This window comes from Passer montanus, unplaced genomic scaffold (genome assembly GCF_014805655.1).
Source record: "Passer montanus isolate IOZ18808 unplaced genomic scaffold, ASM1480565v1 scaffold54, whole genome shotgun sequence".
In the NCBI taxonomy this organism is placed as follows: domain Eukaryota; kingdom Metazoa; phylum Chordata; class Aves; order Passeriformes; family Passeridae; genus Passer; species Passer montanus.
The window spans coordinates 5852175-5879395 of NW_024370374.1; the positions used below are offsets into that span (position 1 = coordinate 5852175).

At 37.7% G+C, this 27221-nt stretch overlaps 1 protein-coding gene across 1 annotated transcript in view; it reads left to right on the top strand.

Annotated features, from left to right (window-relative positions):
- ELP4 (elongator acetyltransferase complex subunit 4) overlaps positions 1-27221 on the top strand; it is a 135206-nt gene that overhangs the window by 59092 nt on the left and 48893 nt on the right. The window contains exon 10 of the mRNA XM_039724972.1: positions 1954-2060. Within this exon, the coding sequence (XP_039580906.1) occupies positions 1954-2060 (107 nt within the window). The remainder of the gene's footprint in view (positions 1-1953; positions 2061-27221) is intronic.

Here is a 27221-nt window from a genome sequence, read left to right on the forward strand (position 1 = left end):
TGCTCAGACTGTGCATAAATTACAGCTTTAATTATTGTGATATCACTGTAGTTCTATGGAAACCTTTAGCTGAAAGTAAACTGCTTATCTGAAATCTGCTGTAAACACATGACAGTGGCAGTTTTCCCCAGCAGAATGTATGGAGTATGCTGAAAAAAAGCAAAGACGGTGTTGAAACACCACTGTGTGTATGCAAGCTGTAATTAATAAATCAGAGAAAAATCTTTCTGACTGTGAAAGTAGTGCACATTGCATTATCTGAAAAAAAAGGTGAATGAAAAAGAAACCGTGAACAAAAGCTGGAATAATTTGCCTAATTATTTTTCCAACTGTATAATTGTGATATGGCCTTTGTTTATGCTAACATAATTCTGTCAATTTAATACTCCTTTTTTCATTACTGAGGAGATCTTTAGGACAATTTGTGTTTTAGCAGTTATTTCCTGGTTTCCTCTAAAAATGTACGCTAAGCCTTTTCTGGTGCTGTTTAATACAAATTATGTGCCAATATTCATAGCTTTTGAGATTTGCACAACCTTAATTTGACAGTCTGAAAAGAGGTATTTCTAATGGCTTTAACTTCGTGGATTCTTTTTGCCTAAGAACGTATTTAAAGGTATTTATTTGCTGCAGATGATGACAGATTTTGACATTACTCTGGAGAAGTTTGACTACGTTATTGCATTATTTAATGAGTCCTCCTTAATAATTTTATTAAGCTGCCTGCAAATTTAAATATTTGAAAAGCCACAAAGAAACAAAAGAATTATATAGATGACCCCTAAATAAAATTTCTAGGGTACTGTATATAAGCCACCCTGTGTTATACCTGCTGTTCCTATATGTACTCAATTAGATTTTGTACTCAAAACCTGACAAATAAATCTTCTAATTCACTGGCAGGGATAGAGGTTTAAAACTGTAATAACACTTCTGTAATATTATTGAGAATTTTTGTAATTAGTGCCCATAAAAATTCTGCTTTTTAAAGTATTTCAATTTTAGGAAACTTCCTGTAAAAGAAAAAAATAAATGCCTGAAAAAATACTTGCCTTATTTTAAAAAAGGGGTTTAATGTTGGGATTTTCTCACAGCTGCCGTTTTGAAGTCAACTCTTCTCTAAATGTTCAGTATTTCCATTTAGAGGCTGGCTTTATGAATAGCAAATATAGGCCAGTAATTGAGAAGCCCTGTAGAATTTTCCTGGTTTTCAGACGTAGAAAATCACCCTTAGGTTGTTCGGAGACTATATTAGGCTGCACAAAAACCATCCAGCGTCCTTGTCAGAAAAAATCAGCCTGAGTTGCAGCTGACAGAACACAGAGCTTGCAGTGCACCTAGTGCTGTTAAAAACATCTGAGCAGCTCCAGAAACCTCCTGCAGGAGGAAAATTTCTTTCTTCTGGGGTGGCACGGGGGTTAAAAATTATTAAAAAGCGTCACCTGAACCGGGATTCCCCAGAATTTTTTTTTTCAAGGCACGGAAGGAAGGAGTTCTCATTAGAGCTTCAGTGGTTATCAGTAACCCATAAGCCTTGTTTTGCTGGCTGCTTACTGGTGCATTTAATAAAATAAAGATCACTCCGTGGTGCCGTGGGCAGCGTGCAAGGTGATAGCCACATTTGCTTACTGTAAATACAAGGGGAAATCACACACAAACTGGCTGTAGTTTTGACAAGTATTAAGATGGCTCTTTACATCTGTACTCCTGTACCCAAGTGCAATTAGTTTTCCTCGCACAAGGATTTGTGTTTATCTTATTCTGCTTGATTACTTGAGCATAATCGCACCGTTTGCTTCATTGCTCCTGGTAGTAAGCTCCAGTTTAAAAAGGGGAGGATGAGTGTGTGTAAATATACAGAATTCTGCTGTAAGACTCTAATTTACGCATCTGGATGACAGCGTTTCCTTAAATTATTTTTTCCCCCCCTCCTTTACTCTTTCTTTCCACAAGGTTTGGTTCATGTACATCAGATTCCTCGGCTTAATAGCTTGATCTGTGATGTGTCAGACACGAAGGACCTTGCTTTTAGATTAAAAAGGAAGCAGTTCACCATCGAGGTAAGAGAAAACGTTGTTTCACTGTTTAGAACCCAAAAGGTGGAGCTAATCCCATCTCTTCTCTTTCGTTTTGTTGAAATACATAAAATATGCATTAGATGATGTCAATTCATTTCGTTCTGGCTTTGCTGTTCGGAAGGGGTTTGTAAAATACTGTAATATGCCTTCTAATTAAAAATGTCTCGTTTGCTGCACTCAATCGGTCTGCTATAAATACTTTATTTTGGTTTAAAATGTACATAGAAAGTAGGCCACAACCTTCAATAACAAAGCATGACATGTTTCTAAGGATGTCAGGAGCATATTTAATTAAATGTTAATGACTTGCTCTTACTTGTGTTAGTGGGTGGGAAAGTAGCTACATGTTATTACCCCAGTAGAGGGATTTTAATGTATAATGTTGCCTAAAATTGTGTGTGGTATGGGGGATAAGTGTCCTTATCAGTATTCAGAAACCATTTTCTTTGCATTACTGAAATCACCTTTCGCTCTTTTATGTCATTTTAAACACAGTATCATTTACACTAATGTCCTTAAGTAAATTTCCTACTAAATTTAAACTTTTTTCTGTGACCTTTATGCAGACAGTCCTGATAGAAGGCAGTTATACAAAAGATGTATTTCATTTTAATCTTGCTAAAGAGCAAATGAACATAGCACTATTAAGCAATTAGAGCTGATGTATTTATTAACCAAGTAATGCTTAGAGATGGAAGATGGCTTTCAGGGTGATGCAATAGTCATCGGTACAGTCTGGGCAATTTTTTTTTTTTTTTTTTTTTAACAAAGACTGAAAACAGCCAAGCATCCCTGACAAACCATTTTGTTTAATCTCTTTTCAAATGAAAAGCTCTTAAGCAGGCCACTTGTCTTAACTGCTTGAAACCATAAAAAGAGAGAATTGCCACCAATAAATTAGCATATTTTTTACTCCATCACCAAATGCTGGTCAATGTGGCTTGGCACTGCTTTGGTGTTTGGGACTTCACCCTTAAGTGACCACTTTGGCCCTTATTTGACCCTCTGCCCTTTTTAGCTGGCCACTTGATAAGGTAACTTAAGGGTTCTCTCTCTTCACTGCCCCCTCCCCTTCACAATTGCAAGTAGCCCTAACCTATAAATCATTGAAAGGGCCCTATCAAGTGACAAATTAAGGTGCCCTCCTCCTAATTAATGGTCATCAATGTCTTTAATTATCTAATCCTATTGAGAGTAGTTAATAGTTAATCAGGCAGCCAGTTCTTCATGCAGGTCATCTCTGCGTGAGTGCTAGAAGTTTCTCAAGTAGAGGTATCCTCTTCAGAAGCCACTTAAAGGCAAACACACGGAGGAGGGCTTTCTTCCCCAAGACAATTCCTTTATAAGGTTTGTCACTTTCCAGAGAATGCAGCGAGTGAAACCAGGCATGGTGAGGTGTTAAAGCATTTGAACAACTGCTTTTGAGCGGTACAGTAGAAAAAAAACCCTTGGTAGTCTCTTTTTGGTTTTAAAACACAGATTTCTCTCTGTTTCAGAGGTGTAGAGAAGCATGCACCCTCATTTCACAGCATAGTAAATGCTCATTTATTATAGCTGTGAATTGGGATGTTTGGGTGGTTTCTTATCCCTGAGCCCGGTCTCAGAATACAATTTTCTCTTCCAGACGCATTTGAGATTCTAATCTGTAATGTAATTTGGAAGGAAAGAAAACTCTTAGCAGGAGGATCTGTAAAAAGAATTGAATTAGCCATGGGACACTGGAAACAGGAGTGAAGTGCAACTCTTGAAACAACCTGTTGCCTCAGACATGCGTAGATGACCCACTTGTATAATTTCTGCCTTCGCTGCTCAGCTGCAGCCCCTTTTGAATAACTTCAGGTTTTGTTAGAGATATGCTTTCTGTAAGCTGAACTGACACAAACTATCCCTTTTTGAACATGTTAGATCACTGTCCTACTGTGATCTTCCTGTACATGTTTCACTAATCTATAATACATATGTTTTTCTTCCTCATACTGTTAGGGAAAGCAGACTACAGAGAGGCTGGCTGGAGCAAGAAGGGCAGTAAGAAAATGGGAGCAAGGGAAAGCTGAATTAGGAAAAGATGTGAATAAGGTTTTCTAAAATGGGTTTCTGCAATTAGAATGTGATGTGTCAGCAGTCAGTCAGCGCTGGTTCTGGGGGCAGAAGCCAAAAGCAGCTCAGCAGTGTGCATTGCAAGCACTGTGTATGCCTTTACAGAGTGCAATGAGTTTGGACTTCAGTAGAAATATGAAATTAAAATGCATATTGAGTACCTTAGAGTTTTTGGAAAGGTTCTACGTACTTATATACACAATTTAGGATAAAAATATTGACCTCTACTTGAAATGCCGCTTTAAAATCAAATTGCATAAGAAAAGCTAGAAACACAGAACCTGTGAATTATGGTGAAATTTCTTCCAAAAGGATTTTCATCACTAGACCATTGTTTTTTTTAGCGTTGAAAACAAGAGCATGGGACATGGATTTTCTCATCTCTGGATTGCTCACCAGTTAAATAACTCCTTATAGTTTGGTCCTCATAGGTGGAAAACCTTGAATGTCAAATCTATTTTATTATATAGCAGTTTTGTGGGTGGAACTCCACCTCCTTATAGCCTCCGGAATTTTTTAACTGTTTCAGTTTTCCTCATGTCTTCTTCCTCAAAATAACATCGACTGAAATGTTTTCCAAAGAGATTTTTTTTTTAATTCGGGATAGAAATGTTTTTTTTTCATGAATATTCATGAGTGCTCATTGTCCATTTATAAATTATGAAGAGGAACCTTTCCAGGAAAACTTCCATGTTTATCTAAAAGGTGCAGTAGCTATTTCAAGCTTTCCCAAATCTTCACATGTTAGTTACCAGCAATATTCTCCTATATGCAGCATTATCAGAGATCCATCTTATGTGCATGGCACTTTAAAGGACACAATTTTGAAGTTAGCCTGTCTAATCCTATTTCTTCCCACTTTGGAATCTTAATTAGAAGGAGATAAAAACCATCATTTGACTAAATTATTGTCTCGAATCTGTAGCAAAAGGTATAATCCGCAATTGGGCCAATTAGTGTACCCCATAGTTAGCTATGCTGAGGCAGGAAACTTGATTAGATCTGACACCAGCCTAGTTCCCACTGTTGTTTTGCCAGGTATGATGGTCAGACTTCAAAGGGCTTGAGGCATCAGCAGGGCAAGGTTTGGAGGCCAGCTTAGGTCCGGTCGTTAATCTCTCTGCTAAAACCACAGCAGCCCTCGCACAAAACAAGCTTACACGACACAATCATGCGGTATTAAAGTTTGGGTTGAGTCATGCCAATTTGCCTTTGATTTTCTGATGATTGACTAAAAGATGGCTACATGACTAGACACATACTGAACGTTTACTGATTAGGTAAGTTCCCCAAATATTTGAAATATTTTTTGATTTCTCAGTTAAATGATATGACAACCCGCTCGTCTTAATGTGGCCGCTCAGCAGAGTTGTTCTTGAAGTGCTTTTTTTTGCTTGCTTTGTAGCTCTGAGTGTAACTTTTATCAACATTTGAGAAATTTTGTAGGACCATTACGTTCATAGTTTTATTTGACAGAACGTTATATTTGTTGTTCCAAAGCCTCCTGTGTCAAGGCTTAAGGAATCTCTGCTTAAATTTGTTTTTTTCACTGCTCCAAATTTCTACAGAAACATTGTTTATCTTTCTTATTTAGGTAGATTTTTAATTACTTGCCAAAAGGACATTTTCCCTTAATTATTTTCCACCTCACCATCGAGTAAGGCACTGTTCCATGGCTGTGATTACATAAGTGTTCCTTTCTTTTGCAGTCTGATTTGTTCAAATATTGCAGTAACAGTGACATGTTTCCATTCTGAGAAAAGCCTAAGGCTGCTTTAGTATTATTCCAAATGATTGAAATTGCCATCTTGCTGACTTTCCCTTGGGCAGCTTAGGGCCTGTTTACTTTTGTATTTGTTTCACATGTTCCCTCTGAGTTTGGCTGGCAGGACATCATTACCTGGTTTGACAAGACAGTTGGAGAAGATTCATATTTGATTAACTCCCTTTGTTATTGTCTGGACAACACAGACCTCTGAAATTATCTATTTAAAGTTAAAACTCCCAATACATTCAGATAAACACGTGCAAATAGGAAAGCTTGTGAGGGTGTTTTTTTAATTCCCTAGTTTTGCTTAATTTAAAAGTCTTCGAGTTACTGTCAATTATTAGAAGTATAAAGACAAAACTTTTTTCCTGGAAGTTTTTATATTACAGTTTGTCTAATAAATAGTTGTTGTGCAAATACATTTTTTTTTAATCAAAACACAAGTCACAGCAGCCAATATTTTCTTTTAATTGGCTACACCACCTGTGCAGCCCACAATAAAAATCTTTAGAAGCTGGCTCAGTTTGGAGCCAAATGTCATATACGATTTAAAGAATTGCCACACAGCAAAAAACAAGTTTCCAGTGCTTAATGTACAAGTTCAGAAGTTTCTTTCTGAGAAGTGTTTCCTAACAGGAGGGGAAGAAATGAGAGGAGTGCTGTGGCTGGTTTCTCAGAGCAGGGCAGATGCAGTATGGCACTGTGGAGCACTCTGTATTTCATTTTCCCCATTGTAATTGCCAGAGTAAAAGGTTCTGTCTTTGGAAGGAAGCGTAACCACCAAAACCTATAGCAACTGAGCCTGTACAGAATTAAAAATAAACATATGATTCCAAAAGCGTTCAAATAATGTCCTGTCTTCATCTGGCAGTAAAAGACTGTGAGAAAATTAATAATTGCCAAAATAAGAAATAATTGCAACTCCAGGTATTCCTTGTGTCTGTTGTGTGTCCAACACTGCTTGTCTTAAACACTACACTGTGGTAAACTTCTTATTTGCAAAAGGGAGGTGCAAGTGGCCACTGTCAGGGGTTATTTACCAAAACAGGTGGGTGAGACAAGTCAGAGCTGGTGTCTGCAGTGCTTCAGTAAAACCACAGCACAGATCTGGTCCTAAGGGGCTCAGGAGCTGGCAGCATCACTGAGTGCCAGAACTGTGCTCCTGCAGACATTCTCTGAGTCATTTTTTATCTGGAGCAGGTATAGAAACAGTGGCTTAGGCTCTTTCTTCTGAAGGAACAAGTCAGCCCTGTCAGCAGCACGTATGGGATCAGCATGTATTTGAAATACAGTATATATTAAATCAGTATATAGTTAAAATCCATGCCCTACTAACCTCTCAATTGAAGTGAGAACTAAAAAATGGCAATGAGAGCATCACTTCTTTTAGCTTCTCCCAAGAGAATTTGAGGCAGTGTTCATTAATGGTTGAAGACAATATAACCTTGATTATATACCTCAGATGTTTCTAAAGTTGAGTAAATTTGTAAATAAATGCAGTCGAATTAATGAACTCTTTTTGGCCACTGTTAACAAAAGAAATAAGTGAACCTGGGAGCTGACAAAAGGCTTAATTATATGGTTAATTATAAATTTAGGTGAACTGGCTGTTCTAGAGCAAGCATTCAGTAAAATAAGGAAAATAAGCTAACATATGCTACAACATACATGTTGCCATACTGATCTATATGCCTTGATATTTATTAAAAACAGCTCTGCATTTTGAGATTGTCAAAACAGACAATGAGACAAGACTTGACCCTCACTTAGGGCCTTATGATATCAAAATAAACCTTCTTTTACCAAGCCAGCACTTGTGACTGCCTGGCTGCCCAGGACCTGTGGCAGGGATGGAAATTCCCTGGTTCTCCTGGTTCAGGGATGAGACAGAACTTTCCCGAAGTGTTACACGAAGGGTGTTTCTTCAACTGTCTCACCCCCATGTGTTTGAGAACACAGCCCCCCCTGGGCATGGGATACCTTGAGCAGCTGCATCATGCCTGGCAAGCTCTGTGCTGGATGTTCCACTCCAGCTGGGGGGCTCCAGTGCAGGGAACTCTGCAAATAAAACTAAAATTTCCAACAGAGAGAGGCAAAAAACTGGAATAAAATTCAGCTGGAATTCATACCAGCAAAACCAGGTTTTTTGCATTGATTTTTCCTGTCCATTTTCCCTATTATATTCACCACTGGGTTATTTAGAAATAGTTCAAAAGACAATAATTATAATACTGTAACATTTTCTTGATCTAAAGTTAATAATACTGAAAAAAACAAAAAGAAAAAAAAAAAAAAAAAAGGTTTTCCTCCAAAAATAATTCAATCCAAAGGTAATAATACTGAAAAAAACAAAAAAAAAAAAAAAAAAAAAAAAAGGTTCTCCTGCAAAACTAATTCTGTCATAATACCAAGCTCCATTTTGCATTATTTCACCTAGTAGCCAGTTCAGGTTCTCTTTACCTGGTATGGTGTACTTCACTGAATTGTTTTGTCAGATGCTGTCAAGCCAACCTACCATTGTTAAAGAAAATCAAACTAAATCATTTTGGCATGAGCCTTCCAGGAATAAGGCGCAGAATATGAAGGGTTTGATGAAATCAAGGATTTGATTTCAATATTGTAAAAGACTGCCTGTCAAAAATGTATTACATTCTTTCAAACAATTTTGAATAAATATACGTGTTTAAAATCGTGACAGTACAATTTAGCTAAAGTTTTGGGAGAGTATTTTTAAATTATAATAACTTGAGGTGAAACAATACTTGGAGAGCTCCTATTTGAAAAGAAAAACTCTCTGAATCTTTATGGTACAGTGGACTGAAATCAAGTGATCCATTTTATACAGTATATGGTATTTCAAAACACATATCCTGTACACATGTGGAAGAATTTAATTTGAAAATATCACCTTCTTGTTGTATACTGCTGATTCACGTAAATTAAATTATTAATTATTTGTCTGTAGGCAAATACAGGAAGATATTGTTAACTCTTGGGTTTCATAGGAAGATTTGTAATATCCTGAAATTTATTTAACAATTAATTTTATTTTATGGCTTGTATAACACTGTGGTGTGAGAGTTCCGTTCAGTTTTTCAAAACTTTAAACCTTGTAACACAGTGCAACTGCAGTTTCTTGTTAGCAAACAGAGCCCATTTAACGGGATTTGCTTAAACAAATAATTCTGGCGTTTAGAAGTATTTATGCCACGTGCTGTTGCAAGGGAAGAACGTGCACCACAAAGTCATTAATGCTCTGGAAGGTCACTTGTGCATGTTGTAATGGGCTGCTCATTCTCAGGATCTGTGCTAAGGGTCAGTGTTGCAGCACGAAAGGGTTTGGCCTGTTCAGTCTGTAAATAAGTGGGTCAGCTCCTCCTGTATTTGCCAGAAGAGTAAAGCAGCTGACATATTCCCACTTTCTAACTATTGGTAGACAGGTAGAATAAAGACATCTTTTGTGAAAATGTTGGTTCATAAGGATTAAAAAACTCTTTCTCTGCAAATCTCTGTAAAGGATTATGTTATTCATTATTATATTATTCACTATTACATTATTCACTGGTTTAGACAATGGTCTGTGGGCATGACTTAGAAAGATATTGATGGTGAGTCTTTAAGAAGCTAAAAGAGTAAAGCCCCATGTTTATAGTAGTTCTCAGCAGGAACTGAGTGCCACTTCCATTAAATGCTCTTCAAAATATCACAAGTTTTAATAAAATTAGGATATTTTCTAGTTGTAGAATGTTCTCATTTCACAAAGAGTAACAAATCCAATCAGGCTGTTACATGGTAAAACACATCTCAGGTTTTCTGTATCTCTGTAAAGGCAGGAAGATTAAAATGCAAGCTGAGAGGAAGTCACATTTTCTCAGGCACAGGTGTACAGTGTACCTGAACCTTATTGCCATGCCCTGAAGTTCAGTGCTCTTAGTGAAAGGAAGGGGAGGAAGAGGATTTTCCATGTCCAAGATGTGCATCCCTCTGGATCTCCTGGTCTCAGTGCTATTTGTTCTGCTTTTAATTATGATCTTTGGGTAGGAAGTGACTCGAAGTTCTCTCAGGAAACTGGAAGATATCCCCATCTAATACCTGTAAAGGGTTAAAATGGCATTTTGTAGGGAAGCAGACCAATGCTGCCAAACATTTGCCATGACCAGCAACACACTTAAATTTCCAATGTTTTATTGTAACTTTGGAAATTCAGGATTAAGTGTTAACTTTTCCAGTCTTTTGAAAATATTAATGGTTTGGGATGAACATAAATCTGTAAGGAAACCACAAATTTATAGTTAGTTTAATTTTTTCACCTCTACAGAAATTGTTTCATACCATTTTTCTGATCTATTTTTTTTACTGGTTCACAAAAAAATATTACCCTTTATTGAGCTTTTAACATACAGGAACATGGGTTTTAAAATTATTTTTATTGAGAGCAAGATAGTCATTATTCTTAGTCTGAAAGAAAGTGCCAAAAGGAGACAGCAGGAAAAAAATAAACACACACTGCAAAGTACTGTAGCTGAAGGAAAAAGATGTTCTGTAATCATTGTGCAAATACTTCTTTTTGCTTTGGCTAAATTATGGGGTATTATTTGTTACTAAATTCCAGAGTACATTTTATTCTTATATTTCTACCCAAGAGAATTGTGCAAAAAGTAGATTATCATAAGCAAAATGCGCGAGGACTACAGTGCCCAAAGTGTAAGTAAAGTTAGGTTTTGGTGATGCCATCTTTATTGCTCTCTTTCTCACAGTTGTTTTAGTTATGTGGTTTTGATTTGTTTTGTATTTGGTTTTTCTCAGTTATATTTCATAGGGTTTTCCAAGGATTCTCTATCATACATAATGTAATTTAAAGTGTCTCATTGCATTTTGGAAACTTTTGAAATACCAAGTGAAGCTGTCTCCTAGAAGGAAAACATTATTTATTGCAGTTAAAGTGGTGTTTCTGGCCAGCTTAGCATTGACACCATATTATTCCCCTTCAAAATGAATAATATTACTGAATTAACTGTTCTGTTTCCTCCTTCCTTCTGAAGAAAGCAAGCAATAATTGTACAGTGTACAATAATTAGAGCTTTTTATTGCTGTCCATAAATGCATAACTAAATAAAGGGAATTTGCCTGCCAGCTTACACCAGTCACAGACTGCTTGACTTTCAGAAAACAGCTGGTAGCACTTGCTGAAAGTAGCTCATTTTAAATGCCTCATTTCAGGTATTTAAGGTTTGAAATACCTGGTTTTAGCTTATGAAAACACGGTCTATGGGCTTTTCATTTACTTTTTTCCTGTTTGAAGTCTGTTACAGCAAAAATTACTCAAGAATTCACTCTGGTGTTCACGTTTACAAAACAGTTGCTAAATGGACTTACTTTTTGTCTCATATTAAACCAGTAATCTTTGGGCAGTGTGTTTGCTTGAGTCTTGTTGAACAGTAAAAGCAGAAAGCAAAGGTAACCAACCAGTTTGCCATTTTTCAGTGGGAGGATGTGAGTACTGCACAAGAGAAATCCACTTCACCCTGCATCCAAAGCAGCACCTGCTATTCTCAAAATAACCTGATTGCTCAATATTTAAAGTTTTGAGATCTTTAGTAATCTTTGCTAAGGCCCTGTACCTCACTTTTTCTGGGAAGGACAGGGTTGTGTGAGACCCACATGTGAACATTTGAGGATGTGGCCACGGGAGCTGAGTTTTGAGGGGGTTTCTGAAGTCTCTGTGATGCACCTGAGACATCTGCCGGGCATTTGAATATTTGTGAGCAAAGCATTCCCCGAGTTTGGGGAGGAGCTGCTCAGTGACTGCCTCACCCAGGCTGGCTCCTGGCTCTCCAGATGCAGCAGGGAGGAACTGGAGGTCAGAGGTGACCTTATCACTCTGCACAGCTCCTGGAAGGTGGCTGTGCTCAGCTGGGGCTGGGCTCTTTCTCCAGGAACTGACAGAACCAGAGGACACCGGGAGCTGCACCAAGGGAAATTTAGGTTGGATATTAGGAAGAAGTTTTTCCAGAAAGGGTGATGAAGTTCTGGAATGGCTGCCCGGGGAGGTGGTGCAGTCACCATCCCTGGGTGTGTTTAACAAAGCCTGGATGTGGCACTGGGTGCCAGGGTTCAGCTGAGCTGTTGGGGCTGGGTTGGACTCGATGGCCTTGAAGGTCTCTTCCAACCCAGTGATTCTGTGAATCCTGTGATTCTGTGAATTCTGTGCAGTTTGCAGATGCTTGGAGTCCGGGAGAGTTCTCAGTCAAGGATTGCTGTCCCAGGATAGCTCAGGGTTTGGGCATTCCCCCTTTGCTGCTTTCATCTGTGAGCAAGCACACGAGTGGAAGAACCAAGATGAACCAAGGCCAAGCCTGCCCGTGGTTGTAGCCCCATTTTGGGTATCCAATGTGTGATGTACAGGATGATCACAACCCTGGTCTCTGGAGGTGCCAGATGTTATAACTGAGCAGCATTTTTTCTGTTTCTCTATGATGTGCAGTTATCCATTGGTTTCATCTCTTCTCTCTTGGATTTATTAGGGATTGAGTCATGTTTTGCTTGATTGATAAACCCTGCAGTCTCTGGAGGTTGAAATGTCTCAGGTCTGCAATCTAAAGCCCCTGAAAGCAGCATAATAAACTTGCTAATCAAACACTTCTCACCTTCTGCTGTAAGGCTTTGTAATTATGGGCAGGTTACAGGTTTCCTCAAATGCACTTTCACAAACCTTTTTCTACCAAAGAGTAGTGTGGCGGGAGTTACATCAGCTTTTCTCTTTTTTTTTATTGCCTTAATGAAGAGAAAAATGGTTCATCTTCTAGGATGAGTATTTATTAAGTGATACAGACCAGTATGTAATTTGTAATTCTTGTTGCTGTTAAAAAAAAAACCTAGTAGGAAGGAAATCTAGTACTTGTATTTAGATCTGATCCTCAATAGTAGCATAGCCATGGGCTGTTTATGCTTGGTCTACATCATCTAGACTAAAAATAGCCTTCCTGTCATTTTATTGGCAGAGTTTTAGCTACTCTTTTAATTCTGTTTAAAAATGGATAGAGGGAAAGACAGCATAAATATTGAATGTGTGCAGATATTTCAGTAAGTAACTGAAAGGAGATTCCTGATGCTTTGAAGAGCTCTATAATTAAATGGAGTTCTTATTTTGTTTAAAAGGCATTTCTTAATATAGTCTTTGAAAGTATCACATTAAATTTTGTATTTGTATGATTCATGTAGCTACTTTTAAATAGCTATTTAGTACTGTCCTGTTTAAGTTTTATTCTTTTTAGATTTCCTTTACATTTTGGTAAGAAATTACTGGTGAGGTATTTCATGTCTCATCAGTTAAATGGGAAGCCACATTATTTCTGTATTTTCTATTAATCAAGTGAGTTTTTGCAGAGAAGTTTTTGCATTAAAAGACAACTCACTACTGCCTGCTAAAATCTTCAGCAATAGCCTGAAAATTTCAGGCTTATTATGTTATGGTTTTTGAAAACCTGTGGAAACAAGGAGAGAAGATTTGGCTTTTTTGTGTTCTGGCTGCCCTACAAAAACTTGGACAGCTTTAGAAACTTTCAAGGCCACAGTCATGTTATGTAAAAGGCAGTTTTAAGGTGGAAGTGCATCTCTGATTATTTTTTTACAGATCTGAAAAGGGCATTTTGACTTTGAGAAAGCCATGAAAATTAGATTCAGGCTACTGAAACACCCCTAAATCTACAAAGGAGAATTTTTACTGTATTAGTAGAGTAAGGGCCTATTGTAGAAACGTTGCAGTGAAAGGATTTTGTCAGTGGATTACTCATAATCTTATATAAGAAGCACTTTTTCCTCTGTCTGAACTAAAATTCTGTTTGTGCCATGGTCTTTACTGCTTCTGCTTCTCCATTTTTGTTCATCCACACCCTGGTGTGTGTTAGCACCCTTTAGGGCAGTATTATCCTGCACATTCAGTCTAGTTGACTGTGCTCACACAAATAGGAATAACTGGAATAATTTCTTGCAACTTCTTTGATTTTCATTATTTTTCGTTTCTCAGGTTTTCATCCTGAAATTCTGTTGTTACTGTACAAATGGATCCCAAAAATCAGCATTTATTGTGGTCAGATGCATTTGAAAGTAACTTCTGTTAACTGCTGCTTTTATGGAAGGTTGGTGGTGATGTTACAAATGAGATGATGAAAAGAGGAAAGCAATGAATATTGTAGTTTTTACATTAGGGCATCCAAAATAAAGGAAATAGTTGCAGTCCATCTGTTGCATAGCGCTGTCATAGGGGGCATACCAGTTTTCAGAACTCATAATCAAAACAGAATATTACTGCTGGAAATTATGCCTCACTGAAGTGGTTTTATGCATACAATCGAGACTTCTGGTAAAAATATCTATAAGTAAAGCAGAATTTGTGCAAAGCCAGGAGTAATCCCTCAGCAATCATTTTAATTGTAAAGAGTATCACTATTTCTATGACATTAATATTCAAACAATTTTATCAGGGGTTTATGACTTTTTTTTTTTAAAGAGGAAGTATGGTTCCATACAGAATTATATAACTAAAAAGATTTAATGTTCCCAACATTAAAAAAAAAATTTGGAAAACCACTTTCCATCTTGAAAAATCCAAGCAGCTATTCTTGCTTCAAGTTTCATCTAATATATTGTTCCGTGTGGTTGTGTGATAAACACATTATTCCTTGAACAGGAATTAAGAGTAAAGCTGCCGGGAAGGGGTTTTGTTGTCAGAGTAGTTCCCGCCTCATGTTTTGTAAGAGATTTCATGGTCCCATTGTAAAGAGTGGATGATTTAAAACGTGTTCCCAAGATAAACTTTCCCATTGTCATTAATGAGGATGGATAATACTGAGTGACAAGTGCATTAGGAATGACACAGAAAGAGCTGTTAGATTTGTCAGAGCGTATCACTTCAGGCAATGAAACTTGAGGACATTCTCTTTTAGCAATTTTTTGCTATTTATTTAGAGAACCAAGGATTGTGATTGCTCACACAGGTGGATTCTGCTGTGTAGTTCATTAAATATTTAGGTAACTTTGAAAAGGTGAAGGTGATAAATATGAGCATTGTACTCCACTGCAAGGGGCACAAGTGGTTGCTTTGCTTACAAATAATTTTTAAAAAATGAATACACCATTTATTTGCTTTTAAAATGTTTATTTGGTTGATAATTTTTTAATCTGCAATACTCTGAATTTTATTTTAAAGTTATATAATAAGAAGTCCTCTGAACTGTCATACTGAAGCTTCTGGGATAAAGAAGCCTAAAAATTAGGGCACTATACATGTAATTTACATTGACTTAAAAATCATATTTCTCCACAGAGCAAGACTTTTTAAATATTTATTTCCGAATAATTAATAATGCATGACTTTTTCCTGGTGTTTAAAACCCTTCCAAACTACAACATGCCTATCCATTTCCATTTTGAACATGCAATTGGTCACTTTTTCGCCTTGATTCATCCTGCCTGGCTGCCAACCAAATTTTGCCCGTGTGTACCTCCTTGACACTAATAACGCCTGAGCTCCCGTTCGTTTGCGTGCAAGATTTCCCAGGCGGCAGTTTGGGGCCGGGATAAACCATCTATCATCATTGCATGCAGCTCTTGTGCCTCAACCAAACCAGCCCCTGATGGAAATCGCATTTGACAACTCACCTCTCCTTGGCGTGCCCGAGGTGAACATAGCTACAGACCATCCCCGGAAGGGCAGAGCAGCTCCTCCATATGTTGGGGAGGATCCCTTGATTTGTGTCAGGAGGCTTTTTTTTGCAGAGCATGTACGGGCAGAGATCTTTTTAATTTGGTTTTTTTTTTTTTTCCCCTAGACTTCCTTGTTTGCGGACGCGCGGCTGCTGCTTTCTCCTAACCGAAAGCGTTTTGGGGTTGTGAAGCATTTTGGGATCTTTGTGCCGTCAGAGCTCTTCCTTTGAGATGAACCAGGGAAATATTGGAGGCAAAAATTCAGGAGGGATTTGTGGGAATCCATAAAATCAGAGGGGTTTGGGAAAGCTGCAAAAGGCAGGCCTCAGAGACAGCAGAAATGCAATTAGAGCTAAGCAGTAGCCATAAGATTGGTCAGCAGAAAAATTATGTAAGGAGTAGAAAAGTAAGGACAAATGGAACAATGGTCTGTGTATTAACACGTGTCTGGAATAACTCCCGAAGTTGCAGAAAAGTATATCTAGTAGGTATAACTGTTAAGAAGTTCTCAGTTAGTTCCAGTAGTGCAGGCAAAGAGCCTGTTACTCTGTTGACCATTACCAAAACTTACAACTGCCTGGAGCATTTGGATCATACAGAACCTGAGAAAGAATGAAAAAGCAAATTTTTTTTCTTTATTTTAATTTTTTAAGTATTTTAATTTTTTTCCAAACTGTAAATTTATTTATTGTATATAGTTACTGGTTAAAAACCTAACTGTACAAGTATGATCTGACCAAACAGACCTTTTATTTCTGGGTAAGATTACTCAGATTGTCTTCAGAGTAAAAAGCTTTCTAGGATTCCTTTTTGCTAAATATTGTCCTTTTTGTAGGAGTTCACTTTTATCATCATATTTTAAGTAGCAGCCTATGTCAAGAGTGCTGCTTTTCATTGGTGATGTGTATCACTATTGCTTCATCAGATATAATTAATTTTTCAAAGGCAACCTTTCTGGATAGTTAGAGTAATACAGTCCTATTTCTAGCTAGATAATGTCTTTGTAGTTTTCTTTCATAGTTTCCATATATTGAGTTAAAGGATACACTTTGGATTCCAAAACTCGAGATATTCTATGATTCTACATTCCAACTCAAGATATTCTATAATTCTGTGATAATGCAGTTAGAAAACACTGATGAATTGCATTCTGGGATATGTTTTGATTCCTCGCTGGTTTGTGCAGCAGCATGTTTTTGCTGGTATTTTTGTATTTTAACAGCAGCACAAAGATCCCCAGTCAAATTGTCCTTTCAAATAAGTACAACCCATTCCTATTGCTGAAAAGGGGAGTGGCAGTGGTACAGAACTTTTCTTTCTCACACAAGTCATACTTTTCTCCTTAGAACTGAAATACATTTTTTAAAGTACTTTCATTCAGCAGATTAAGTTCAAACTGAATTAGTAATCTTTTTGAAATGCTTGACAGCTGAATGTTTTGGTTGTATCTATTTTAGTTGTGGGGAGGAAGCTAAATGATACGGGTATCATGCATTTCCAGCCAACAAGTCCAGAGGAATCAGCACCCTTTTGAATACATAAATCATTAGTCTTAGTAACCAGCTGCTCTGAAGGCAGGGAAGAATTACTCAGCCACACAGCCATGCTCAGCTCACCTGTTAGAGTAGCAGCGTACTAAATCTACCCATAATTTATGTCCCGCTCTCCATATTTATTAATTTCTTTATTTTAATTTACTTCATTCTGGTTCTTTTTCCTTTGAGTGTCCCCCTTTGAGTGGCCCAACACAGTGCCCTGAGGAGGAGCTGGTCACTGCAAGCCTGCTGTCTTGGGGACAGAAAGCAGTGTCACCATCACAGACCTGGCAGCCCCAGCAGAGCACCCACCTACCCACAGCTGTTTGTGTCACATTGCCTTGACATCTTCCACTCCTTGGGGGAAGTTGTTTGGTTTGTGGGTGGTTCCAGAACTTTTTTTTTTATGTTCCCTTTGGTGTTAACCATGACTTCTTAAAAAATAACTTCCTAAATTCTTCGTCTGGGTTTGAGATTTTGTTGTGAGCTCTTTCCTGTGTGACATTAAAAGCTTTCAGCCACGACTTGATGTCATGACCTTCCTCATATATAAATGTTCTCGTCCACATCAGAATGAGCAGTTGTCATACAATAATGAGACCTTTGTCAAGCCTCTGCTGTTGCATATTAAACACCTGTACTGATTTTATTGTCAATAAAGCAATATTAGAGGGGTTTGGAGGTGGCAGAGGAGTTCCACCCTGTTACTACTGCACTCCCAAAGGAACTGAGGGAGAGGGATTTGAATTGTAGGGGTCTCAAAATCCATCAGCAGTTCAAATTAAATGAAAAATATAATATAATTTTCAAGATAACCAGTAATCCTTTAAAAATATTAAACATAAATACTTTTAAATAATTATGTCAATCTAATTGTACACTTAAATTTATTACTTATGTGTTAGGATCTCTAAATGTACTTATGTGCAATGCCGTTGAACATTACATTTTAAGATGAAAATGCAGTTATTTGTAAATCTGGTTTATAATTCTAGATAGCTTTCCTTTTCAACTTCCATATCTGGTGTGGTGGTTAATAACCCCTTTGTTATTCTAGAAGTAATAAGAGAACATTGAGAGTGCTTTTGTATTACAGGAGCAAAACATTTAAATCCTCTTGAAATTAGATTAGTGCTTTCAGAGATTGAAACTAGAAGAGACTTTTAAAGTTCTACTTCAAAAAAATAGTAATTTTTATAGAAGAGAACGTGTAATGCTCTCTATTGCATTGATAAAGCTTTACACATCCTTTGAAAAACATTTCATAGATCACACATAAATGCAATTCCTGGGATACAGCAGATGTAGGTGTCAATTCAGACTTTTAATTGACCTTATATCTTCTTCAAGAGAGCTACTGGAAAATAAAATACATAATTAGCAGCATTCTTACTAAAAGTTTTAATGTTGGGATGTACTTTCCATACAGTTTCAAGCTCTGCAAAAATGGAGTAAATATAAGTAAATGTAAAGCGCTGAATCAGGCCACATCAATACACATCAGTTAGGATGTGTGTTTGTTTATGCTATTAATGCTGTTTATCTTTGAGCTGTGATCACTGCTCCTTGACTGATGTTCCATCCATCCTGCATTCTTCACCTCCCACCTTCCTCATCTTTCTTTTAAAAACCACAGTGGGAAGACCTTGTTCTTCTTGGAGACTGGACTAGATCATCTCCAGAGGTCCCTTCCAACCCAGACCAAGCAATGATTCTGTGGCTCAGACAAAGCCACCAAATATTGGAGTGCCTTCAGCAGCTGGATTAGTGCCTGAGCTTCTCTACTGCTACGCTTGATTAGCAACCAAACTCCTGGCTGGCTGCTAATATGAGCTCATTAACAAAATGAAGCCTGATAGTCAATCTTATGTCCTAGAGATTCAGAGGAGGATTCTCTGTCCTCTGGATGGAAGCTCAGCTGACAAGCAGAGCTTCAAATCAGGCTGCTTCAAATGCTGTGGGCACTGCCACGGACTGTTTTCTGAATTCCTTGGCAACAGAGAGACCTTGTGACTTAGTAGTGTTGATTTGATGAAAGAAATGCAATCTCTGGTTGGAAAACTACTGTTTGATGAATTGTTTTCATTCAGCTACACAGTTGGTGAAAGTTCCACACAACATTAAAAATTCTAGGCTTTTACTTAGATGTCTTTGATTCTTCACGGAGCCCACGAAGACAAAAACATAAAAAAAGCTTTTGCACAGACTGAAACCTGTTCCTCATGAATATTCAGAGAACTGGCTTCAATCACACAGAACAGAAAAAACATATCAATCCAACCACTTTTATTGATACTGCTACTGCTTCAGGTGTTTCATCATACTGCCTTTCCTCCCTTCAGCACAAATCTGTGAACAATTTTTTTTATTTCTGGTTTGTTCACCCTCAGTCTTGTGCTGCTTTAGCACTTATTTTGGAGATAGGTCTACTTAGTACCATCAAATCTTGCTGCAGATTGTGTAAGACAGATGACTTATGGACACTGTCACCATTACTTACTTAGTTCATTTTGTCTTTCTGCTGATACACAGTGCCCACGTCCTTTAGGCACCCTGGTTCCACAAAACTGCTTCAAAAAGCACAAACCCACTGCCAGTGGAAGCAGGAAATACTTAAGAGACAAACACTCTTCCTGTAGGAGTCTCTCTGTCCACAACACAAGGATGTTGGCCCACCTGGAATTTATTGTTCATTTGCTAGTTCATATTTGGAATGATTATTCTAGCACCTCTGGCCTCATTTTTAAAGAGGGTTCTTGCTGTGGAGAGAGCTACACACACACACACCCTGACCCTATCTCCAATCCTTTGTCTCCATCATGAAAAATCATTTACAGTTTCGCTAGGATGAGGCTGGGAGAGCTTTTCAAGCTAATGGTGCCAGTCTATATCTTCTTAAGCAGACAGAAGTCAGTGATTTGCTGTGTTAGGATTTCATCAACATACCCTAAGTCTTAGATGAGTTCACATAAATGTTCTGTGGTAGAAGAGGTTTTGATAGAAGAGAAAATTTTTGAGGAATTTTTAAAAGAGTGTAATGAGACATTTCAGGAATTTTCATATGCAAAGCATCCCAAACTTAAGGAGAAAACAAAAATAGATATAGGATAGTTGTGCTGCTGTTTAAGATATTTAAAGTGCTGTTAAATTGCAAAGACCTTGAAAATTGAGATATGTAGTTTGTGTTTGCTTCAGCAGTAAAAAATGGGATAATGGAGGACTAGAGCAACATTGGTGTTCCTAACCAAAGCACTGGACTAGAAAAATAATCTTTGCAGTAATGCTTAGAATATGTCTGGGTTTATCAAGATGATAAAGACTGGAGAGAAACAATTCAGATCTTGGCAATGGAAACAAAATATATAGACCAAGAAGAAAGGTTACCTAGGAGTGTTCTACAGGAAATACTGCTTTCTTCTTCATTTCTATGATGTTATTTAGCTTTTGAGAAGTGAGCTGTCACAATCTGAGTTGGCAGTGTCTGAGTGCCAGTGTTACATTACTATGAGCTATCATATTATCTCTTTAATCTCCTAAATCTCTTTGTGTCCATTATCATAGTCAGTATTATGCAACTCATGGATCTGTTCAGGGATTTTTGATGCTTCCACTTCTTGTTGTGGTTCCTTGTTTTGATTATCAGCTTTGAGCTGTTGAGTTCTGTGCAAGAACACTGCATCTACGCTGACTTTTAATGGAAATTTGATTGAGGTCTCATCTGATTTGGAAGTACAGTTCTCATGAAGCATGTTTTCCCAAGCACACAACAGCCAGTGTCAGCTGGATCTATGAGTCCTGGTAGCCATAACACAAATGACTCATAAAAAGCAAGTGACACAAACAAGCAGTGCAGTTGATTTGTGTCTTGATTGGGCTATAAATAACACTTAAAGTGTATGATTTCAGAGCCCTGTGAAGGAAATGGTGTAAGAGCTAGCAGGAATATCAGACTGAGTCCTGAAGAATTCCACACAGCTGTACCGAAATTCCATACAGCTGTACCAAATGGCAGAGGGTTGCATGATCAGGCTGAAGTTGCTCTTGGGCATGGATTCCAAGACATTCTGGTTCAACACTGTGGATCAGCCTTTTCTTCTGGACTTGTGCCTTTAGAGGAGCTGTGTTCTGACTGTAGGCATGGGCACCTTCATGCTCAGCTTTGTCTGAAACCCAGAAGAAGGCAGAAAGTTGTCTAGAGTGTGACTCATTTGTCATTAGTGATGCAGGTAAATCACCAGAGGTTCTTTTGGGTGAAAAGGTTTCTAGGCTTTACTAGTTTCTCCTCTAATCTGCAGGGCATCAATGCACTGAGAGGTAGCAATAGAGTAAGAAATTAAAAGAATCTGGGCTGACAAGGCTAAACATTTGTTGGGACATGGAAGAAAAGAGAAAGGAAAAAATAAGGGGTTCGGTGATTTGTAGTAGAGTTGAGGACAGAAGAAAACACTACACAGAGAAAGAACATGGACATGGACAACAATAACTTAGGTCTTCAATTAAGATTATTAACTCTATAAGAGGTTTTTAAACCTCTATAAGAGGTTTTTAATTCACATCTTTCTAACAGTGGCAAGGACAGTTTTTAGGTCACCCTTGCCTAGCAGAAAGGCAGTGATTGCAATTCATTGAGGACAGGGTGGGCAGTATTTTTAAGACAGTGCAAATAGCCATACCGTGTGAGGATGCTTGTTCTTGCTCAGATCTCTTGGTTTGTCTAGTAAATTTGTCCAGATTTGTCAGATCTGTAGAAAAAACAAAGTGCTGTCTCGGTGGTTTTAAATTAATTTGTGCTTGCGACTGGGATTTAACAGTTCCTTTGAAGCAATTATTATTTTAGTACAAGTGTATATGAGATGCTACCTGTCAATGAGTACCTGGGGAATCCTCAGCATGCAGATCACTGACCTGATAAACTGAAGCAGCTCCAGGGGAGTTGTTATGGTCTGTCGCATCAATGAGTATTTAGGGACTCTTTAATATGTGGATTATTAGGACAGTAAAAACGTCTGCAGCCCATTGTGTCAGTGCAGCTGTTCCACAGGAGTGTTATTGCACAGCCTCACAAATGGTGTAGAAAAGAAGTTGGCTAAGCTTATGTGGTAGCCATGGTTTTGCACTTAACAAGTGGACTTTTTTTAACCTTTTCCCCAAAAAAGAGAAGCTTAGGCATTGATGCTCACACTAAAGTGGTTGAGTTTGGAGACTGCATTCATAAAAATTGCCTTTTTTCAGTTACACATCATGTAAACAAGAAACTTCCATTTTGAATTCTGTGCCAATTCCTTCCCTAATTTTTTTTTTATCTGCAGTGTGGAAGCAAACAGCAAAAGTAACAGCAGGTAAACTTCTCAATTTACAACAGTGAGTGATACCAACCTGGAACACATCCTGGCAAGGAGACTGACCTGTGAAACTCATCTCCTTGGAGCAGCATTCAAAAATGACTTTGTGTCAAACAAAAAGCAAAATTATTCCCAAGGAATATAACATTTTTACTATATTTCAGCTTTTTTAACAGTTTCTAAAACACTGCTCCAAAAAAACCAAAAACTGTTTTTAACTATGCTAGCAAGTACAGCTGACAAGATAAATGAATAAACAAAAGATAAATCAAATATCTAAAGGATAAACGAAAGATAAATCAAGCTAAAACAAAAGATAAATCAAATAAATTTTGGTTATCTGACTTAGTGAAGATGCACACAAGATGATAAAGCAAGGCTTTGTGAACACCATGAATAATTTCCTGTATAGATTTCTCACACAACTTAACTTCAAATTTTGCATTTCAATAACAGGCTACAAAGGTCCAACTAACACCATTTTTTCTCATGCCCATATGATATTGCTTTTTTCAAAACTTTTGTGGGCCTGAGAAGAAGAAATACATAATTAGGTAATGAAGATGAAAAAGTGTGTAATGAATACTGTGAATATAGAATGTAGGTCCAAAGTCTTTCACTTTTAAAGAGCTACTGCAATTTTTTTTACTGCTTTTTTCTTTCCTCTAGGTAATTAATATGAGAAAATGCACAGTACTGAACTTAAGCAGAATAATTTTAAATGGTGTTTACTTTCACTTGTATTTACATCTAAAGGGGATGTTGCATAGATGGAGCATGAAATTGCAGGTTTAGATGTCAGAATTTTAAACATGATTTTTCCATTTGTCAAAACCTTAAAATGAAAACGTGGTTTTCAGGTACAAGGCCAAAAACTGCTGGAAAGCTGTTGGGTTTGTAGGGGTCCCTCCCCTGCTCCCTGTCTGTCACAGGGGAAGGTGTGGGACATGAGGAGAACACATTCATGCTCGTGCTGTTGGAGGAAACCCACTCTGAACATCCTCAAGGAGTCTGTACTTTGTTCCCAGGTGCTCAAAACACATTTAAGCCTGATGTTTTAACTGAACAACGGAGAAAAATGATGTGCTTTCCTTAGAATACCTTCAAAAACAAAACCTGATTCCATCTCTTGTCATTCTTTGTACAGTCATCCAGAATATTCAATTTGTTTTCTCGTCAAATTAACACTGAAATAATTATGCAGCTGCAGATTTGGTTTTATAACTGCCAACAGTGGCTGGATTTGGGAGCTGTTCCCCCAGTTTGTTAATAAATTAAATATGGATTTTGACCTTTCTGAGCTCAGATTTGAGAGGCTGAGGATGTAGTGGTAGCATTTTAAGCAGTAAATGCTAGTTTTTGTCTCTTAAACTGAGGCAAGCTGTGAAAAGCAAAGACTTATTAGGAAGAGTTGTCAGCTTAAGTTTACACCTTTGATCTACAGTGAGGTTCTCAAAGTTTCCAGCATTACATTTCTTATTTGAAAAAAAGATTCCATTATGTCTGTTACTGACACTTTTAGAAAAATAAGTGTCAGAGTAACTGCCAAATTAAACAACAATCATGGGGAAGTAGGAAATATTACTAAATAAATAAATAAATAAATATGAAATATTATTAAAAATAACAAGTTCCTCTGTCTGCTGGAATAATAGGAAATTATCACATTGAGCACATTATCAGGATAAAAAATGAGCAATCTGTATATGTTTGTAATGTATAATATATATAAATGTATAATATAATGTATACATTTATTGATTTCCTTAAGCAGACCAGATTCAGAACTTGTTCCAGAGTCAGTTTACAATTATAAGTTTCTTGTGAACTTGATATTTAAATTACTTATGTTTGCATTGTTATCTTAATGACTGTGATATCATTTACTTAGGAGAGGTGAATCAATGTTCACAATGAAATTCATACAAAAATGCATTTCACTGTATATTGTATTTTCAGTGTCTATTCAGTGGGACAGAAAACCTGGACTTTGTATTTTTTTGTAATTTTCTGTCTTTTGAAAAGATTTAAGTAGCTTTGTTTACAAATGCAATTATTTATTTCAGTTGAGTAGTTTGGACCTCAGTTTCACTCTTCTATCAGAAAGGAAAATACAGATCCCACAATCAAATTACAGGCAGAACTTGTAAAGTCAAAAATTAGAAATTCACTCTGTGAAAACTTATCTGTTGCAAAATGGGAAATAACAGTTAAGAAAACAATTCCTTTGCTGGTTTATTGGAGATATTAATACATTTTTATGTGATTACCCATTAAAGCATACTGATTCTCTGAATGGGCTAAAAAAGATTGGTTTATGTTTTTACTCAGATAATTTTTTAACCAAAATACAGAGTAAAACCAGATGGGTGAAGTCATTATTTGTGATAGCACTGAAAACAACAAATGTTTCAGGATATACATGTAAGAGATTTTTGTCAATATTATGCCACAAATGAATAATTCATGACTGAAACTGTGCTACACTTTATAAATAAATAGCCATCTGCAGTATCATATGCCATAATCCTACAAATACTGACACCAATGAGCAATGTTTTACATGTCACTAACTCAGCAGTACTGCTCTGATGTCAAAGAATAATAGTTCTAATTTAAGAGAGTCTGTAGGCTAATCAGCAACTTCTTCAGAACTGAATTCAGGATATTTAGAGTAAAAATAACCTCGGTTCCTATATCTGCCAGGTGCCAGTGATTGCCATCACTTGTTCTACCCAAGAAACTGGGAAGAACAAGGGCATTTTCCATCAAAGGAGATGTTAAAATGGCATATTAACATCTGTGGTCACTTCTGGTTTGATTTCTGGTCCTTGGGATGTTGAAGCTGTGAGCAAATGGCAGCGTGGGCTTGGTTTCAGGTCACTCCCCATGCTGGTTCCTGCCTCACAGGTAGCCAGGCCATGACCAGGTATTGACCCAAAAGAAAAGGCAGAAATATCCTGGCCATGTGCCATGGAAAATGCAATTTTGGGTACTGCTGTCACAAGCAAGTCTGGCAGGACTGCACAGATGAATGCAGCCAGTTTTCAGTGAGAGCATCAATAGCTTTATTTTGGCTTGAAGTGACAATGTTTTCCAGGTTAAGTGAATTTCCTCTTTAAATGAAATCAATTTGGTTAATCTCCTGTAGGAAAAACTAGGCTGTGCCCAGAATCTGGACCATGTGAGAGACTGAGTGGTGAGAATCCCACTGTACTGAAATTTAGGTTTTCTGTGCACTCGTGGTGCTCTGGCTGTTATGGCAAGTGGTCTCACATAAACACAACTGCAACTGCATGTCCTCTCCCAGGTGCCCAGCCAGTTCACACAACTTTATCTCACCACTCTTTTTTGGACTTTGCCCTGGAGAAGGAGGGAAAAACATTGATTACAACTGCAGTTGGTCTGTCTTAGGGGTAAGGGGAACAGTGCATACAGGCATTGTCTTACCCTCACTTTCCTTACATTTCCTTTAACTCAAGCCATGATTTTGTGTCCTGATGCAAAATGGTCATTTTGCACAAATTTCAAAAATAGACTCAATCAGAATTTTAACAGTTTCAATTACTGCTGAAAGATTTCTTTGTCTTTTCCAGATACTCACCTATTTTCCTTAATTTAGCTTTCATGCTGGTTTCTCATTAGGTGGTTATCACAAAACAGAACTTCCAATTAACTTTCCAGTATTTAAGGTCTGTGTCTGACAAATGATCGTGGTGATAACACATTGTCAGCCAACTTAATGCATTAACTGGTACAGAATATTATGCTTATATAAATAAATATGAGAAGTGTTCATCTGGCTGGTTCTGAGTATGTCCATCCAAGCTCCAGGGAGTCACAACTGATATCCGTAGCTGTGACAGTCTTTCTCCTATTCATTCCCACCCATCTTCTTGCTGCCTTTGATCATGGGGTATCTTTTCCCTGGAAAGCCCAGGGAATCTTCTTTGCAGCCCACCACATCTGGTAGGGAGCAGGCTTTGGTGTAACATTTCCCTGTCCAACAGGGAGCCCTGGACTCTCCTCTGAATTAGTGATGCTTTGTGAGAAATGCTGCTTGGAGCTCCCATCATGCAAATGCTCATGGGGAGAGGACTTCAAGGGAGGAAAGGCTAAGGTACCAAGTTTATGGTTTCTGCAGGGCATGGGGTGACAGCAGCATTTATGGATTGTGTCGTGACCAAGGGGTAAAAATCTCTCTGGATAACATTTGTCTAGGTTTTCATAGGGTGGAGTTTTCTACATAACATACCTTGAGAGTGAACCATTGCAGGTAATTCATTGCGGGAAATGGACTTGTAAAGGATTCTCAAAAGCTGACAGAAAGCTCACACAGCCCTTTACATCTGTGTGCAAACTCTGAGCTAAGGTGTGCTGCCTTAGGGAGGCCATGGAATGCAGATGGCATTGTTGAGAGAGAGATTGAACTAGAAACAAGTTTCACAATATGGTCTTGCAAAAAGACCGTATATTTTTGGAGAATTAGAACTCTGAAAGATGCATTGCAGCAGGACCACGTAAAAATATAGGGGTAAAAATGTAGGTAGGTGCTGTTAGAAGTATTAGCAGCATGGAGTACCAAAAGCTGATAGGCTGAAATACATTTATAAGGTGTTGTAACCAGGAAATAGGGTGGCTTCTGTGGAATGGAGTTGAGTTTTACATGTCTTGTCTCACCCTTCATCGAGACTGG